The sequence below is a fragment of the Aphelocoma coerulescens genome, chromosome 3 (genome assembly GCF_041296385.1).
Source record: "Aphelocoma coerulescens isolate FSJ_1873_10779 chromosome 3, UR_Acoe_1.0, whole genome shotgun sequence".
Lineage (NCBI taxonomy): Eukaryota > Metazoa > Chordata > Aves > Passeriformes > Corvidae > Aphelocoma > Aphelocoma coerulescens.
The window spans coordinates 50,636,384-50,654,079 of record NC_091016.1 but is presented as its reverse complement, the minus strand read 5'-3'; the positions used below and the strand labels follow the sequence as shown (position 1 = coordinate 50,654,079).

Here is a 17,696-nt window from a genome sequence, read left to right as displayed (position 1 = left end):
GCCCACAAAACAAAGAGTTCAGTGGGTTCATATATGTTTAGGTTCAGGTGGGAATGCCCACCTGAGAGGGCAATAGTTAACTCATGTAAGCACGAGTTAACTATAACATTTGCTGACTCTTGAATCACAAGCCTTAGAAACAAGATGTGCCTTAGCCGTGCACCTTGTCAAGATAAGAGGAACAGAACTTGTTTGAAATGAGCGCAGAAACCACTGAATCAGCCAAGGAAGAACTGCACATGCTCTGGAAAGAAAGGTGAAAAGTGCATTGTGATGAAGACTACTAACCTTCATCAGAAGGACCCCTGAGGAAGAAGAGGAGCCTTCCTCAGTGTGACCACCAGGGTACACAGTGCATGAGTGGCACGTATGCTAATGATAATGACTTCCAAGAAGTAATTTGTATAACCACTCCTATCCCAAGGAATGTGATGAACATTCATACTGTGCTGTATGGAGTGCTCAGTGTGTGTGTTAGGAGGAGCGATCCCCCATGCACCTGGCACTGAATAAAGCAAATACCTGCTTCTCTCTCTGAAGTGTCTCTAGGCTTGGTTTGGAGCGATTCAGTACCTCCACTTGAGAGGAGTTCTACACTGTCTGATGTAACACTGTGCATCACGCCAGTCCTCCAGTGGAAGGTCCCAGAAATGAGTCTGGGGACACATCAGGGTTGTTGGTGGTCACAGATGCCACCTGTCCCATAACTTAGGGTGATTTTGAGCAGTGATATGGGTAGGAACACTTGCTTCCTCTCCCACAGTTTGCCAGAGCTTTTTGTCTGGATGCATTAACTAGGATGTGCTAACCACATCTCACCTGTGCCAGGTCTGGAATCAGCACCTTCCTGTCACAAATTCCTGCCTTCTGTGCTTCTCTCAAGTTCCCACTGTGGTAGCTGTTCTTATGGCAAGTTCCATCTGTGGGCTTGACAGTGTTTGAAACAGGCAACTGTGTGCCTTAACTCTGGAATAAAGTACTTGCAGAGAGAGGATTCTGCTGTTTCTCATTACTGCTTTGCACTTACCTGCCTTCCCTCACCATGGGATATGGTTAGCTCTTGTTTAGGTTTTGAATTTTCATTTAACTGATTTGGTTTTTTCACAGACCATGTTGGTGTGTGACAAAAGCTCTTAAAGTACTTTAAATTTTGAAAATAATTTCTGATGTAAGTATCTAACTTAGAGGTTATGACATTCAGACTACCTGTTTTCTATCGCTGTTGCTGGCTCTGCAGCTTCTGTGCCGGAGCGTGATCTCTAAAATTCTTTTGTCACTGTGACCGGACATAAGTCTCTGGTACCAGGGACTGTCTTACTGAGAGCTCTCTCTGTCCCTTCTACCACAGGCTAACTGGCCACCACAGTTTTCCTTCAAATTAAAACATCATTCACTACTAGAATTTATTCAGAGCTGGCATATTTCAGACTTGTATTATATTATCTATTAGAACTCACTTGAGCACATGTAGAATCTTTGTAACTTCAAACCTAGTTACATCAGTACAAGGTGCATCTTTATGTAGCAGGAAATTGGAAAGTGTTACTAGGGTTTAAAATGGTAGAAGGATTAACAAAGACCTTTCTTGAACCTAGAGTGATCTGCCTATTGATGCTTCTCTTTCATATGTGAAGGATAGGCAACATAGTCTGGGCACAGTAGGAGGTGAATTTAAGGCTTTAAAGTCAGAGAATACCCTGGTATTGTTTGTTTTGTTGTTCTGATTTTTTTTTTACCTTTTTTTTTTTTTTTACCTTGTGAAAATTTAACACTGGAATTCTAGTTCCTGATTATTAATTAAAAATACCTATTTCTTCCTAAAGTATTTAGAGAGCTTGGGGCTCAATGCCCACATGATGTAAATTTTCCAAGTACTTAGAGATAGGAGGTTTGTAGCACATGGCTGTTGTGTAGCATTGAAGCTGTAGTGAGCAAACCTTTCACAGCCTGAGGGCTTTCAATCCTCACTGTTGGAAACTGATGGTGTTTTAGTTGAGAAGACACAACCATGTGATCATGGTGCTTTTGAAGCAATTAGGATAGGTGGCTGTTGTGGCTTTTCTAAAATTAATTTTTTGAAGGGAGGCAGTGATGAAAGTCCTGCTGCTTAAAATTATGTGGTGGTGCTTGGATTCAGTCTTGAGTAATGGAGAGCAGGATTTGGCTTTTCTAATTTGCTTAGCTTCTCTCTGTTCATGGCACATACACAATCGAGGGAACATCCAAATTTATTGCTGAAGAAAGAAACAGCAAAGTGAACCAATGTAGTGTTGTATTTCCCCACTGCTTTTCTTATTAAATTGTCTGCCTTTCCCACATTGTCCCCTCCTTCCCTGCTCCTTGTCCTGGTCACACCCTCAGGTTCTCCCTATTGGTTCCAGTACCCCAACTCCTCCCATGTACCGCCCCTGCACCCTGAGATGATTTGTCCATGTGCTTTCTCCACCCCTCCCTTTGTCCCCAGATAAGAGCCCAAGCTCCCTGACCACTGGTCTCTCTCTGCCTCTGGGAACTGGCTTGTCATCATGTAATAAAAGCTTCTCTGAGGTCCACATGGAGGGACCCTTCTGCCTCCTTTATCGTCACCGTGTTGTGGAGCCCAGCTAGCCGGAGCAGGAGTGCAGGGCTGCCCAAAAGGGCTACGGGAGAGCGGAACAGCCGTTCTCCCCAAAGCAGCCCCACTGCTCTCCCTGGGAAGGCCGCAGCTTGCTAAACCAATGCAAGAACTAACCCACTGCAACAAACCAGCTTGTCAGATGACAGATCTGTTTGTCTCCTTCAGGCACGTGGAAATTCTCAGCCTTAGGCACACACTACGGAATGGATGTAACTCTTACTGCTTATGAACAAGAAGTCGGTGTTGTTGTAGTGCTAGGTTTAGTTTAGCAAGCTGCAGCCTTCCCTGAGAGCTCAGCAGAGCTGCTTAGGGCAGTACAACCATTGTCGCCCTCCCGCAGTCCATTTCGGACAGCTCTGCAGTTTTGCTCCAGCAGCCATCAGCTTTACAACACAGTGGCAGCGAAGGAGGCGAGAAGGGTCTCCCCATGAGGGTTTTAGAGGATCTTTAATCTTACATCTCGTCCCAGCGACCCCCAGAGGCAGAGAGACCTCGTGATCCGGGCGCAGGGGCTTTTTCTCAGGGGCTCAGGGGCGGTACATGGGCAGAGTTGGGGTACAGGAACCAACAGGGAGGACCCGAGGGAGTGGCCAGGACTAGGGGCAGGGGACAGTGGGGGGGGAACAATGTGAAAGGCATTTAATGAATGAATCAGTGGGAAATACAACACCACATTGCGTATGTATTACATTTTTCCAGGCTTCTAACAAATGAACCCAGCTCTTCCTTTGCTTTTGTTAAGAGTTAGGAGTAGACACATCTTGTTGTAGATATTGTTTTCAGCAATGTTTTCTTATTACAAAATGGATGTGTAAGTTGTAGCCTGAGATTGCAGTATCTTTGCAACTGCTCATTTCGGCAGGTGTGCATCACTATACAATCACATTTCTATAAAGGCTGTCACCAAAGTAACAGGTTCTGAGATCTGTGCATATTAGTGATTAAACAGTTTTGTTTGTATCCTCCAAAACTGGGGAAAAGGATGTAGTCTGTGTACCAAACCAAAAAGGCATGGAGAGATTACCTGCCCTTGAGTTGCAAGTGATTTTCTACATCTTCCTGCAATAACAATGCTTTCTACTTGCCTTCATCAAATTTCTGAGGATAGAGGCTGAATTCTGTTCTTTTCCACTGAAGACCAGCTTTAATTTCAGGGCAGGAAGTAACATTGTATAGAAAATCAAAATTACTGAATGGTCCTATGATTGCTTTAAATGTCTGTATCACTAGTTCTATGTCAGTTCCCCATCTTTTATCTTTGCTCACTTGAATAGGATTTAATCTTCTTTCAGTGGAGTAAGACATCAATGAAGAATTTGTGTGATACCCCCGGTGAAAGAAATGTGTGAATTAATTTTGGTAAAATGAATTTTAGCATTTTCAAACACTGGATCAGTAACGAGCAGAGGATCTACCGTGTGTGTTCCAATGGAGATGTCTTCTGCTACTAATCCTATTTCTTCTATTCCTTAGGTAATTTTTTAAATGCATTTCATTTCATAACAGTAATGCAGTTTTGATTTTGTGCCTTTTTCTTCTTCCATTCTAGGACCTTTAGAAACTTGCTATGCCTTTCTAATATTGGAAGGAATTCATCTGGAAGAGGTTTTGTACAATATCAAGGAGGGAAACAGCAGTGTCACGTTCTCCTCTAAAATGGCAACTGGGTTCTCAACTTGGTCGGTTATACCAGAAGTGGACTAGACTGTTCTAACCTCATCATCTAAAGATAACTAGCAGTATTTGGCTGGACTGCTTGAGGAATATTTACTCTCCTTGTTTCATCAACTGTTGTGTTTCCAAGGTTGAACTGGAGGGATGAGGAAGCAAATTGCATACACTTTTAAAATTTTTTTGGTGTTTAAACTGTCAGTAAATTGTCAGCTCAGGGATGAACTGTGCTGTTTGATGAAATGCAAAAAGCTCATCCTTGCCTTAGTTCTCTTTCTCCAAATCTCCCACCTTTTAGACCCTGTGTTTAGGTGCTTCATTCACTAGATTGTTAGGCTGTAGACTGCATTTGGGAGCTCAGTATGTGAGTGGTGTCTAGAACGCTTGGAACGTGCATCATGGTGTGCCTGACAGAAGAATTCGGTGAAACTGGAAGAGAGTGAAGAGTACAATATGCTGTAAAAATTTTACATGTAAAACCGATGTCAGAAACAAAGTCTCAGAAGCAGAGCTTCTCTTGGGGAAGCAGAAAGACTTATCTGGCGGTTGGGATGGGGGGGGCGGTTGGTTGGTTGGTTGGTTGTGTTTCTACATTTGAATATTTAGGAGAATGTGTACCTGTACAGATAGCTTAGGTTGTTGGTATTGGAGCATTTGCTCCAGCACTTCTCTCTTTGCAGTCCTTATTCTGGGAATAATGTTTTTAGTTCCCTATCTCTGCCCCTTCTTTCTTCCTTTTCTTCTCCAGGGTGTCAATGGAGAGGTGCTCTCCACCAAAAAATTTCTATTCTGGAGAGAGTCTTTGGTAGTCCAGAGCTCCAGGGACACTGCTGCTACGAAAGGCAGGCCAAGCCCAGTGCAGCACTGCACCAACATTGCTCCTTCCAGACTTTTCTCCTCTGAACCAGCATTACCCGCATGCAACTTTTACTGCTCCGCCTAGGGTTAGGGTTAGGGCTGAGGAAACCACAAAGCCCAGAACTCCAGGGACACTGCAACTCCAAAAGGCAGGCCAAGGCCAGCATGACAGTGGCCTAAACATTGCTCCCCACACACTTTTTCCTTGGAACCAGTCTTACCCCCATGTGGCTTTTACCGCTCTGCCTAGGGTTGGGGTTAGGGTTAGGGCTAAGGTTAAGGCTAGGGTTGAGAAAACCACAAAGCCCACAGCTCCAGGGACACTGCAGCTGCAAAAGACATGCAAAGGCCAACACTGCCCCAGCACTGCTTCCTCCATACTTTTCTCCTTGGCACCAGCCTTAATCCCATGCCGCTTTTAATGCTCCGCCTAGGGTTAGGGTTAGGGCTGAGGATACCACAAAGCCCACAGCTCCAGGGACACTGCAGCTGTAAAAGGCATGTTGAGACGAACCAATCTTATTTTTTTTAATGCCTCAATATACGTTTTTCCTAGAAAGGCTGTACATGTAGTGGCAACCCTGTACCGGGGAAGGTTCTTCTAGCAACTCATCAGGGCGAAAAAAAACCTCCACGCTCAGCCTGTGGGATGAGCCCGGATTGAAGGCTGCGAAATTGTTTTGTGGGAGGTGCCTCAGCACACAGAAGACAGTTAACTGCAACAGAACGAGAGCCATTTTGCTTTTGGGTTTTTTGGAGGTTGGGGGGGGGGGCTCACCTGTGGGGCCAGCTCCGCCCCCTTCCCCCCTTCGTTTCTTTCTTCCCTGTGGCCCTGCTTTCCTGCCTGTACCTGTTTCGGCCCTGCTTTGCCATTTCTGTGAACTAGCCCGTCACCGCGAAGACCTGGTGCTCCGCTGTCTTCCCGACGGGGCGGACGCCGCCGCCTCCGCCGCGCTTGCCGGGCGCAGCCAGAGCCAGAGCCGCGACCGCCGCGTAACAAACGCAGAGCCCGACCCCGCAGCACCCAGCTTGCAGCAGCTGCGCCCAGACTCTGAGAGTCCGGAGCCCGCCCGCAACCACAGCAGCCAGTTCTCTGCCGAGGGAAGGGACACGCAGCCTGCTCTTACTCGGAAATCGCGCCCAGCCCGCCACGAGACGTACGCAGATGCAGCGGGGCTCGCAGCACACACGCTCCACCTGCTGAACTGACGCCGACAAAGGGCTCAGAATTCCTGCGGTATCCCTGTCTTCTGTTTATTTCCCTCTCTTTTTTTTTCTCTGCTCCTTTTTCTGTCTCCCTTTAGTAATACTTTGCTTTTCCTATCAATAAATAGATATAATATTGCCGCGTTTGCGCTTTATTTTCGTCCGAGAAATCGATCAAAAAGAATCCTCCCCGACTCCCTTTATACAGCGGAACAGGACACATGTCAAGGCCAGCGCGGCACTGCCCCAGCATTGCTCTCTCCACACTGTTCTCCTTGGCACCAGCCTTACCCGCATGTGGCTTTTACTGGGTTTGGGTTTTCTGTTTTTCTTCCTGTACCCGCTAAACAGGGTATAGAGTCCCAGAGCATGGATCCCCTGGCTGTGGATAAGGGCATTTTCCCCTGAACTTTTTGTCAGTGCATCCAGGGGCTCCCTTCCTTATTTTCCATCTTCTTCATAAAAATGTAACATTTCATGATCTGAAATTTCATTTGTAGCTAATGCTACCTTCAGACTTCAACAAGTAAATGGGATAACATTTAAATTATTATGAAGCTGCCACTTTCATTCTTACAGCTATGCCATTGGCTGTAGTGCTTGATAATATGCAACTTACTGTCTTAAAAACATAAATCTGATTTGGAGCAGATTTCAGAAGCCTGAACTTATTTATGGACAAAAGCCCAACTGAACTGTCGCAAAGAAACTTGGAAGTGGGTTTATTTGTGTCTTTCTACCTCTGCATATTCATACTTAATTACTTCTGTATATAAACAAGTACAGTATTTAGATGTTAGAGCACCTGGAATACATACAATATAAACGGATAAATACATGGATGCTGTAGGCTAATATTCTTGAGGGTTATTTTATTTGTAATGTTATGGCATTTTCCATTAAACTACAAGGATGTGTCACATATCAACATCACTGATAGCAAGCTGCTGGCATTAGTGCATTTAGATTAGATACACATTTAGACCACTGTGGATGATAATGAGCTGCTGTGAGCTGTGGGATACGTCTCACATGATATGCCAAAGAGGCTTGCAGTTATTTCCTAAGTGCCATCAGTGCTAACAATAAATCTAGAGATGGGACGTAGAAATCCTTGTTCCAGGCTTTCCTTAGTACCAAGGTTTGTTTCCCAATTCCTCACTTCCTAATTCAACAGTCTTCTAATAATCTGTTGTTCCACTTTAACGATCCAAATTTTTATGACTCTGTTAAGAGTTGGACTGGACTGCTGTAATCATTTTATTCTCAAGAAGCAGCACCACTATTTATACTAATATATATTGTTGCCATTAATGCTATTTTTAAAGAACATATGGTTTGGATGTCAAAGTTTACAGAACTGGACTCTAACCAGTAATGTCCTTCTTTGCTATAAGGCTGTAAGAAATGCCTCACAGGTTATAAAGTAATCCAAGAAATTGAATTGTATTGGAATAGTAGACCTTGTGGTTTGGTTTTTTTTTCCTAAAAAAATCAGAGATAATTCTGTCACACTCTGAGAATTTATCCATCACAGTTCATTAGTACTACCAAACCCTATTTTTAGCATTTCCATAGAGTTAAGAAGTGAACATATCCATCTGGGCTGCAGAAAGAAGAAACTTCCACTAAGCATGTTTTTGCTTCCAAGGCAAAAAATCTTGTCTCAGTGGGACTAGCAAAGCTTGCCTGTGCTGTTGGCAGCATTTTGAAGGGAAATGTTGCTGATGAAGCTAGAAATCTCTGTGGGTAGTTGTAAAATCTTCACTGTAATGTAAAAGGGGGTCTCTCTTGCAAAACTGACCATACAATTAAAAAATCTTTTTAAAGATTGAAGAGGTTCTTTTCTATAGTAAATGCTGCTTATATATCTGTTTTTTCAAGGTGATGCCTTGCATCGAAACACTGCCCTGCCCTGCAGCATCCAAAAAGGGAACTAGGAGCAAAAAGGAGACAATAAATGGAAGCTGGAGGAAGGATGTCAGTCACCTCACATGAAATAGATGAACAAGGATGAAATGTTGCAAGGTGTTAGCTTTCAAAAAGCTATATTTCAAATGCTAACTGCTTCATCTCAAAGCTAAGTAGAGCACTCAACAACATCACAAAAGTATCTGATGAATAAGAAAAAGGTGATGGGAAATGTGCATCATTCCACTCCTTTCTTATCCTCTGTGTTTGCATTTAAATCCTCATGCAGAGGGTTTACTACTCTGCCAAGAAAAAGCATTGCCCTTGACTGCTTTTCGAAAACAGAAAAAAGGAATGGCTTGTTCAGTGTTACATCCACGGACGCCCCATCTTCCTTCTGTGCTGCAGGCTCTTCTGGCTGATCTGTTCCATCACTGGCCAGTTTGAAAAAGGCTTTATTTATTACCTGAAAGGAAAAACGTATGAGTAACTCTGGAGTCATCAGAGCACGATCGTGATGGGACAAATGAGAGTCTGAGTAAATAATAAAGCACATTGTACTCCACAGATGTTTACAAATGGTGTTGGGAGTACTTGTCTATAACATGCAAAAGCTGTATGACTGCTTTTACACTGGGCTAGTCTGTAATCATGTTACCCTTGTGTCATGGTTTAACCCCAGCCAGCAGCTGAGTACCACACAGCTGCTCACTCATTCCTCCCACAACTTGGCAACAACTGAAACTGTTGTGTTATCAACATTATTCTCCTTCTAAATCCAAAACATACACTGTATGTAATACTCAGTCCCCTACATGGCTCTGACTGCTTTGTTCTAGGTAAATTTATTCCATTTAAGAGGCTGAAACTGTGCAGGAAGCATGATTTTTTTTGAATGCCAGTGATAATACTGTACCTTTCCAACTGTTATACTGGCGTTGCTTATCTTACTGAAATCTGCGCCCTTCCCCAGCAGTGCCGGCAGTTCCATATCTGCAAGAAGCTCCTGTAAATCAGAGCTGTCTTCAAGTGTCAATGCTGGCAGCGTTAATTTAATTTCTCTGCAGAGAGACGGAGAGAGAGAGGCAAGTGAGTGCTTGTTCTCCACTGTGAAAACATCGTGGCTGGGCAGTCTTGGGGAATGGGCATGTGAAAACAGCTGCAACAAGTGCGAACTGACCCAGACTTCACCCTGGGTCTGCTGCTAAACCCCAGATCATCCCACTTCATGGGTGGGATGCAAAGGGACTTGCTCATTTCCTTGAAATACCCCCAGGTAAAAAGCTGATCCCACCGAAGTTGAGCTCCTTTGAAGTGAGCCCCCTGGCTGTGCAGGGGGTTTCTCTTTGTGCTTGGTAGTAAAGCCTCCTTGGCTGGATCTGACCCCAGGTGAGCAGGCAGGCCTGTGTGGCTCACCCCATCCCCTCCCTCCCTATGGGAGGGTGCATGTGCCCCTTCCCTACCTTGGGGACAGCTGCTGGAGCCAGGCTGAGGACTGCCACGTCAGCTCGGACTCCACGTGCTCCAGGTCAGTGCCATTGATGGGCTGCAGCAGCACCAGCAGCGCCGTCTTGCTGATGGGGACTTCCACCACAGAAAAAGCCCCACTGGTATCAGTTTTGTACTTGAACGTCCCCGTGACAGACAACATAGGGACCAAGACCTTTTTGTTTGAATCCACCCAGAACTCCTGAGGCTCCTTGAGCAGGAAGGCTTGCTTAAAATTCACTGAAAAACAGATTGAGAAAGGAGAAATTGATTCTTCTCTCTTTTCCCTACTGCCCTCTGCCCCTTAGCCAGTCTTTTTAGGAACAATACACTGTGCCTTAGAGAAGGACTGTGTGTATAAAATCACATTTAGCTACTGTAAACATATGGATCCCCCCTTTAATCTGCCTTCTGGTGGCACCAGCTCACAGCACAGGGACCATGACCATCAGGACTGTGACCAAAGTTGCTGTATTTCTGTTGGCTTTGTGACCTTTCCTGGGGACAGGAAAGTGTCTCTGCTTGCTTGGTTGCCTGCTTCCTCCCAGGCTGCCACATAGTCCCCAGGGGCTCACAGGCCTGTGCAGAGGGTCTGCTTGATTTCCTCTCTTTCCCTTGAGTGCGGTGATGGCATGTTTGAAAGCACATCCATCAGGGCCAGCCCTTGCTGCAGGAGCACTCTCAGGCAGCTGGGTGGGCTCAGGAGAGGGAAGGCAGCACAAGCTCTGCCTGAGGTCTCACCCTTTTTACCATCTTACAAACCAAAGCAATGGGGAAGGTTGTAAGCACAACACTGAAGTGTTGGTTGAGCCAAGAAGGTTAAAAAGGACATACTTGAACAGTTCCTAGACCTTAAAATAAATTTCTTTCCCAGTTCACAACTATGAGAATCCTTGCTCTCACCTCCCACTGCTTCTATGCAGCTTTGCATTTCAACATGTTATCTTCTCACTGCCATAGATCCGTGCTGCTGCCCAGTTGGACAGATAATCCTGGTAGCATTAAAGAAACTACTGCCCTCAGTGAGAAGGGCAGAGATCAGAAATCTTGAAATTGTTTAGTGGAATTACAGAATTAGGAAAACAGATGTATATTTTGTAGTAAAGAAAGCAGCTCTTTACATTAAATTAATTACTAGTGGTATATTAATTTAAAATAGAAGCTGGTCTAGATGTACTGTTAACTAATCTTTCCTCCATTAAATCCAGATAAATGCTAGATCCTAACATATTTAATCTGCAGTAAGTGGCTTTTTAGCATATGAACACTTGCCTCTTGAATGGGCTTGCATTAAAAGAGCATTTAGGCACTTTCACCTACTCTAACTTCACCAAAAGAAGCAGCAGGTAGGAGATGGGGAAGGTGTAACCAAACTAAGGAAGTAGAGTTGTTCACCTTTTTCTTTTGTAAGAATAAGGAATGCAAGCAGAAAGGAGCCACTTTCACAGGGTCTGTAAACCAGAATTTGCAGAAGTCAAGACTGTAAGAAGGAAAAAGCACAGAGCCTGCAGGTAGCCAGATGTAACAAGATGGGCTAGTAATTGCTTTTAAATATTCTTGTGAAAATACTGCAAAATTTCAAAGCTCTGCTACTGACTTTGGGAGTGAGTCCATTAATACTGTGCCAGTTGTGAACAGTATCAAATCAGCAGCCCAGTGTTGGAAATGGCTCCCTGCTAGGTGAGGATGTGCCCTCAGACATGTAACTGGGTATGTACTCTCCTGAAGGGCCCTAATATGGCCATTTCCGTCTACAGAAGGTGAGAGCTGACACACTGGAACAAGTGGCTTCTTACAGGGAGATGTCTCACATCAGGACACAGAAGTTGTAGGTTTGGCACCCCACTGGGTTAGGAAAGAAACCTGTGTCTACAGTATGACGGAGGTGAAAAATGCTGTCAGTCACAGAGCAAAGATGTAGCCTGGGAGGGTAAAATAGTAGTTTGCAGTACTGACTTGGGAGTGCAGGAAATAAATGGTGGATTTCTCTGCTTCAGGTGATGATCTCCATGTTCTATAATACAGGCTTTATGCCAGCCTGACAAACTTACTGAGAGCATGACTTTGTGTGGAAAGTTTTTACTTAAAAAACAAACAAACAAAACCCCAAAACAAACAAACAAAAGCAAAAAACATCCTAACAAATTTCTAGTTAAAAATGAAGCTGGTACGAGTTGTCTGTTCAAGAGAGTTTAACCAGGAGAGGTGCTTAAGATTGTGCAGTCCCACAGTGCTATTTTCATACATTTTGTAATTATTTCACAACTAAAAAAAGACCCCAAAGAACTAAACACTATGTCTGCCAGTGAAACTTGCACTTGATGTTCTGCATTGAATTCTAAATGGCAGACCCTGCTGGCAGCAAGTGTACAAATGTGAAAAAAACTGTGTGCAAATGAACAACACCTGAGACCATGGGAGCATTTAGCTGTTGTTTTGTATTGATTCATGTCACTTTAGCAATGCTATGGCTGTTAATAGCATCTCAGAGCATATATAACATGCTCCAGAGCAAAAAACGTACTTTTTGCATTCTGCAGCTGTAGGGACAGACAAGGGGCATCACAGCATCAGCTGTCATGGATGCCCCTTCACAACCAAATGGCAAAGCAAATGCTAAAGTCATGTTCTGTGTTTATTAGAAGAGAGTTGCTTATGTAATTCATTTGTTCTTGAGCCAATTTTGTCCATCCCACATGTGGAGACTACAACATTTCAAATGCACCTTCTGAGAGAGAGGAGGCAGTAGAATTGACCCAGTGAGGCAGACCCTTGAGCATGTGTTTCTAAGCTTATACAAATTACAAATTTCCAGTAGAGAAGAAGAGGAAAAAATGGTTCTATTAAAGGAAAACTCTGCTCTTGTGACCATGCTCGAGTCTGTAACACAATTACTTTTGTAATATCGTATCTGTGCTAGACCTTGCAATGAAGAGAAAGCTGATGCACACAGCTTGCTGAGAGAATGACAGCACCCATGAAAGGCAAAGAAAACCTGACAACCAATTTTGAGGTGGGAAGATGGAGGCACAAAAAGGTTTTCTGGGCAGCACAACTCCACCTTTCGCAGTAGAGGCCCACTCAGGAACTTAGGGCTCACTGCAAGTTCTCTGAAATACTGTTACAGGTAGGCAAGCTGTCTGAAGTGTGCAGTCTTTGGTATTACATTCAGCCATGAGGATCTAGGAAAGTGGCTACACTCAGAAGAGAAGGCTCAGTTGCAGTGCAGGGGGATTTCTGGGCCAGCAGCATGGAATGACTCTAGGCAATGAACCGTCAATGAAAATAATTGCCTTATTTCTTCTAGGTTTGTATAAGCTGCCCTTGCATAACTGATAAAGCAACTGTTTGATTGCTTCCTGAGCCAGATGTTGCCTCCAGACTTCTGTGTCTAATAGCCACTGGAGGAGTCATGCCCATTATATTTTTTAGCCTTTTTTGTATCTGTACCTCTGGCCTGCTACTCCCAGCTACTTTGGCTTTCTTTAAAGCTACACCCAGATCAACCTTGCTGGAGGCCCCTCTTAACTTTCAGTTCCTTTGCAGCCAGAAATGCTGTGCAATTCTTTCTCATGCACCTTCCCACACATTTCCTGATCCTTAGTGTCCTAGATGAGGAAAATTTCTTAGATGCCATCCCCCCTCCTCCTGCTTCCCTGTTGCCCTTGCTGGCTCATGGCAGAGTGCAGGCAGGACCCCGGCACAATGGTGGGGAGCAGAGGTCCAGCCTTTCATCTGAGCCCTTCCCTTTCCCCACTGGCCAGGCATGACCTCGCTTCCTTCCCAGGAGCAGGGTTACTGCCCATCGTTCCCCATGCCTGTTCCCAAAATGAGCAGTGCTGCCTCATACCTGCCAAGCGGACGTCCACTGCAAACAGCAGGTCAGCGGCTGGGTCGATGTCTGCCAGTAAGCACTTGCTTTGTCCCTGGCTTTTGGCCTCCAAAAAGGCATTTATTTGTTTTGCTGCCTTGCCTGGATTTGTAAAGTCAACAGCTCGGGTGTAGAATGCATCAGCACTGAGGAGCAAGTGCTCCATGAACAGCTGGAATAGGGGTATCCCAGGGGCAGAGAACAGGCTCAGTGTCTTGGAGAAGAGCAGCTCCTCGTCCCCGCTGTTCACAAGCCTTTCGATCGTCCTCAGGCTGGAAAGTAAATTATTTCCAACTGCCGTGTAAGTGCAGTCAGGGTTTCCAGAGGGGGGAACAAATCCCAGCAAACCCTGCAAATCAAGTGCTGTCTGGTTTGAGGCGCCCAGGTAGAAAGACACCAAGAAGCTGTAGAGGCTGGTTGGGGACAGGAGCACATTTTGGCCCCTCTGTGCTTTTTGCAGTGTGCTGTAAAACCGCATACCCAGGACGTACACCAAGTCCCTCAGATAGCCCCGTTCCTCCTTCCCCCAGGCACTGAGGCTTGGGGCTTCCAGCTTGCTGTTGTCATTCACGTCACCTTCATAGTCAGGTGTGGTTTGGGACTCAATGGAGACAGGGACAATGGTGTTTCCCTCCTGAACCAATTTTTCCAGCTTGTCGCAGTCACTCTCTTTGAAAGAAAACAAATTGAAAGGATGGACGTAGACCCGGTCACAAGTCACCACGGTAAGACAAGCCAACAAACAGAGAAGATCTGCTGCCAGATTCATGTTGGAAAATTGCCTCCACGGTGTCTGCTGAAAGAAGAAATGAGGAGGAAAGGAGACTGGTCAGCCTGTTTTAAGTACAGTTTTTCTTAATCACAGAGTGAGGTGCTCGTGCTGCATTGGCATTACAAAGGTGGGAATTTCAGTATTTAGTGGTGTTTGGTCTGACTGCCCCCTCAAAATCCCAGGATGAGACAGATACGAGTTCCAATGGCAGCAGGTGGGAAAATGGTAAAACAGATGTGACTCCATTACCCACTGCAATACTCTAAGGATTTAGCATGGGAAAGGTTGTGGATGCTGGTTATGCCTGCAAACCTAGAGCATGCGACTCCTGCAAAACCTTGTTTTGCAACAAATGCAACACCTTTTGTTCCTGGGACCTGGTCAGAGCCATCTCTGCAAACTGCTGCACTCGAGCCTTGCTGACACACGGACAGGCTAAGCAATGTGCCTGCTGTTATGCAGGAAGTGGGTTTGGAAACCAGTTCTCTTAAGGTCCAAACACGGAATGATCCTGCTTTGTATGTCTAGTCAGCAAAATACTTGGCACTAGCAGAGCATGATATCTTTTCATAGCCCAGTGCAAACATTTATTCTAGCTTCTAGGCAAACACACTCCAGGCTCCCTTATACAAATGTGCTCACACTGAAACCTTCAATATCTGAATACATAATTACAAGGGTTAGGCTGGGTTTTACTTTGGTTTTCAAGCAGTCTTCTCCTGAGTTAAAAAACCACCTGCTGCTCTTGTTTTACAAAGGATGTAGTGCATATTGGGAATGAGAATGTCATGCATACACAAACACACACGTATACCTACTGACAAATTTTATGGTTTTAGAATTCTCTCTTTTCCTATATCCAACTTTTTGGTAATTCTGCTGTATACCTTTCTTGGATTTCTAGTATATGACTGTTAATCTGTGTATTTGAAATCCAAATGTGTTGAAAATTTTGCATCTGTAACACATACCATCAGCCAAAATGCTGTTATTCAGAGCTGCATTTTTATTCTTCTAGTAATTCCTTGTTCATTGTAGCTTTGTTCACCCTCTTTCACCCATTTCAAGTTCTGCAGAGCTCATTGGATGGGCAAAATGCTATCAGCCTTGGCAGTACCCAAGCCCTGCTCTCTTTCTCCAAGGCTTTTTGAGACGCACCAGTCTGTCAGGTATTGTAATTCTGCTAGCCTGAGCCTTTTGGGAACACACAGAGCAATGTCTGTCTCACCAACACTTTACACAGAGTGGAAGTGCTTGGGTTTAAACCTATTTATTCAAGACCTGGCCCCTTCCCAGCCTAATTTACAATGCAGAACCATATTCTTTCCCCTGAGGGGTCCCCAAGTATTTAATACCTAATAATATCCCAGTATCACCACTCTCTTGCACATACAAAAATGAAGATGTGCAGATGCTTGGTAATTAGACATATCTTGCTAAGTACATATGCCTGCTAACATGGATATCTACATCCCCAGGCTGTAGGCTCCTATCTAACTGCTGAGTTTGCAAATGGAGTTTCTGTTGCTGTGATGGTCACTCAGGATGTCTAAGTATCTTCCTACTGAATGCCTGTAGGTCAAGCCTGAAAATATTTGCTCCCCAGAGGCATGCAGGGGAGGACCTCCTGTGGATCTCTGTCCCTGTGCCTTCACCCAAGGATTGTTCTTTCCCATTAATTCCCACCTCATCCTCTAAATTACTGTATAGGCAGCACAGTTGTGCTGCTGTCCCCTCTGCTCCTGGCCCCTCTTCGCCTCCCCAAACCTACTGGTAGTATGTGACATGCATGACAGAGCTTAGTCATTGCTTCTGACTGGTTAAAAAATTATCTTGGGAGGTGCCTTCCCAGCTTCACTTTCACAGTTAGCCCAGCTACTGTGCTAGTGGATTTCTAGACTACTCAATACATTTTTCACATTGGGATGCTCAGGAAAATGAACCAAAAAGCCACAAATTAGAAGGAATGCCCTCCCCACACCGTTCTCTCCATCATACAATTCTTTTGAGGCATTACTTAATCTTTCCTGCACAGCAGGGAGGGTGACCCTGTGCCACCCAGGCAGGCTGTGCCATTAGGCACCATTGGCACCCAGTGGTCACTTCTCTCTGGCTGCCGGAGCCCCCCGTCAGCTTTTGTTCCGTGACCAGAAGCAAGAGGAGCAGTTCTCACTGCCAAGCACTTACCCTAAGCCCCATCTATGGAAAGTCAGCGTGGTTTATTTGGCCAAAGAGAGCCCCGAGCCCTTTGGGAAAGCGTGAACACCTGAGTTGAAAGAGCAGCATTCAAAGCAAATCCAGTAAGAGTGCTTACTCGCCACTGTCCTGGGGGGTGTCGCCCCTCTGTTGTCCCTCCGATGCTGTCGTCCCTCAGGCGAGCTCCTCACGACACCTCTCCCCCCTGGGGCGGTGGGACTGCGGGCGGAATTCTGCCCTTTCTACGCGGCTGCGGCGGCATTGCGCAAAGCTGCTTTACATCACAGCCTGGGGGGCCGAGAAAAGTTACCTCAGGCCAGGCAGGCCCCAATGAAACCTGAACCTGCCTTAACACCAGCTGCATAGAAAGTTCCAGGGGTGGATACACAACCTTTAGCCAGACCCAGCACACTTGTGCAGCCTGCAGTTACACATTTACTAAGACAGACACAGGCGTTTTACTATGCAGAATAACTGATTATAGAAGCTGAAAATACCTCATTTTGGGCCAGACTGAAAGAATGCAGATTTCTTTGTACTTATATTTGTTGTATGGTTGGATCAGATTTTTGTCTTCACAGGTAAATTGCCTCTAATCTCTACCTTGCAGCCTGGGGACACACCAGTGTGTGAGGCGTGTATGCTACTGCGGAATAAAGTGATTTAGCTCTCAGTTTTTACCCCTTCTTTCCCTCTTGATCTGTTCAGAATGTCAAGGCTTTGTTCTTTCTCCTCTTGAACAAAACGTGTTGAAATGGAGAAGATGAAAGCCAGATAGGTGAGGTTGCCAGAGCTGGATCACAAAGACTTCCTCCCTCCCAGTCTCAGTCTCCCAAGTCCTGTTTGGGAAAAGGGGTTGGGATTTGCAGATCTTTCTGCTGCTTTTGAAACAATCTTTCAACTTTGGCGTGCCCTTTCTTCCTTTTTAAGCAAATAAACAGTGAATCAAACCAGGGATAATGCAATTGATGAGACCAGGTCTTGTTCAGTGCCCGTTATTCATAGTAGTTAAAATCCCATGGCTCTAACAGGAGTAGGGCTGATTTATCATCTGTGCTTTGATTTTAGAGGGCCAGTCAAGCATGATTTGTACCGCAGTGCCCAGC

General features: G+C 45.1%; 1 protein-coding gene across 4 annotated transcripts; it reads right to left on the bottom strand.

Moving 5' to 3' along the window:
* Positions 1–7,204: 7,204 nt before the first annotated feature.
* On the bottom strand, positions 7,205–16,941 carry AGT (angiotensinogen). 4 transcript variants are annotated; one of them, XM_069010243.1, is made up of 5 exons: positions 16,582–16,941; positions 13,602–14,418; positions 9,727–9,991; positions 9,180–9,324; positions 7,205–8,729 (listed from the first exon to the last, which is right to left on the bottom strand). In XM_069010243.1, exons 1-5 carry the CDS (start codon positions 16,591–16,593, stop codon positions 8,502–8,504), a joined length of 1,467 nt encoding a protein of 488 aa, XP_068866344.1. In that variant the 5' UTR covers positions 16,594–16,941; the 3' UTR covers positions 7,205–8,501. The 4 variants fall into 4 exon arrangements, with proteins under 4 accessions (XP_068866344.1, XP_068866345.1, XP_068866347.1 ...); XM_069010244.1 differs by having other exon boundaries at positions 13,602–14,415; XM_069010246.1 differs by having other exon boundaries at positions 13,602–14,415; positions 16,709–16,941.
* Between the last annotated feature and the right edge of the window lie 755 nt (positions 16,942–17,696).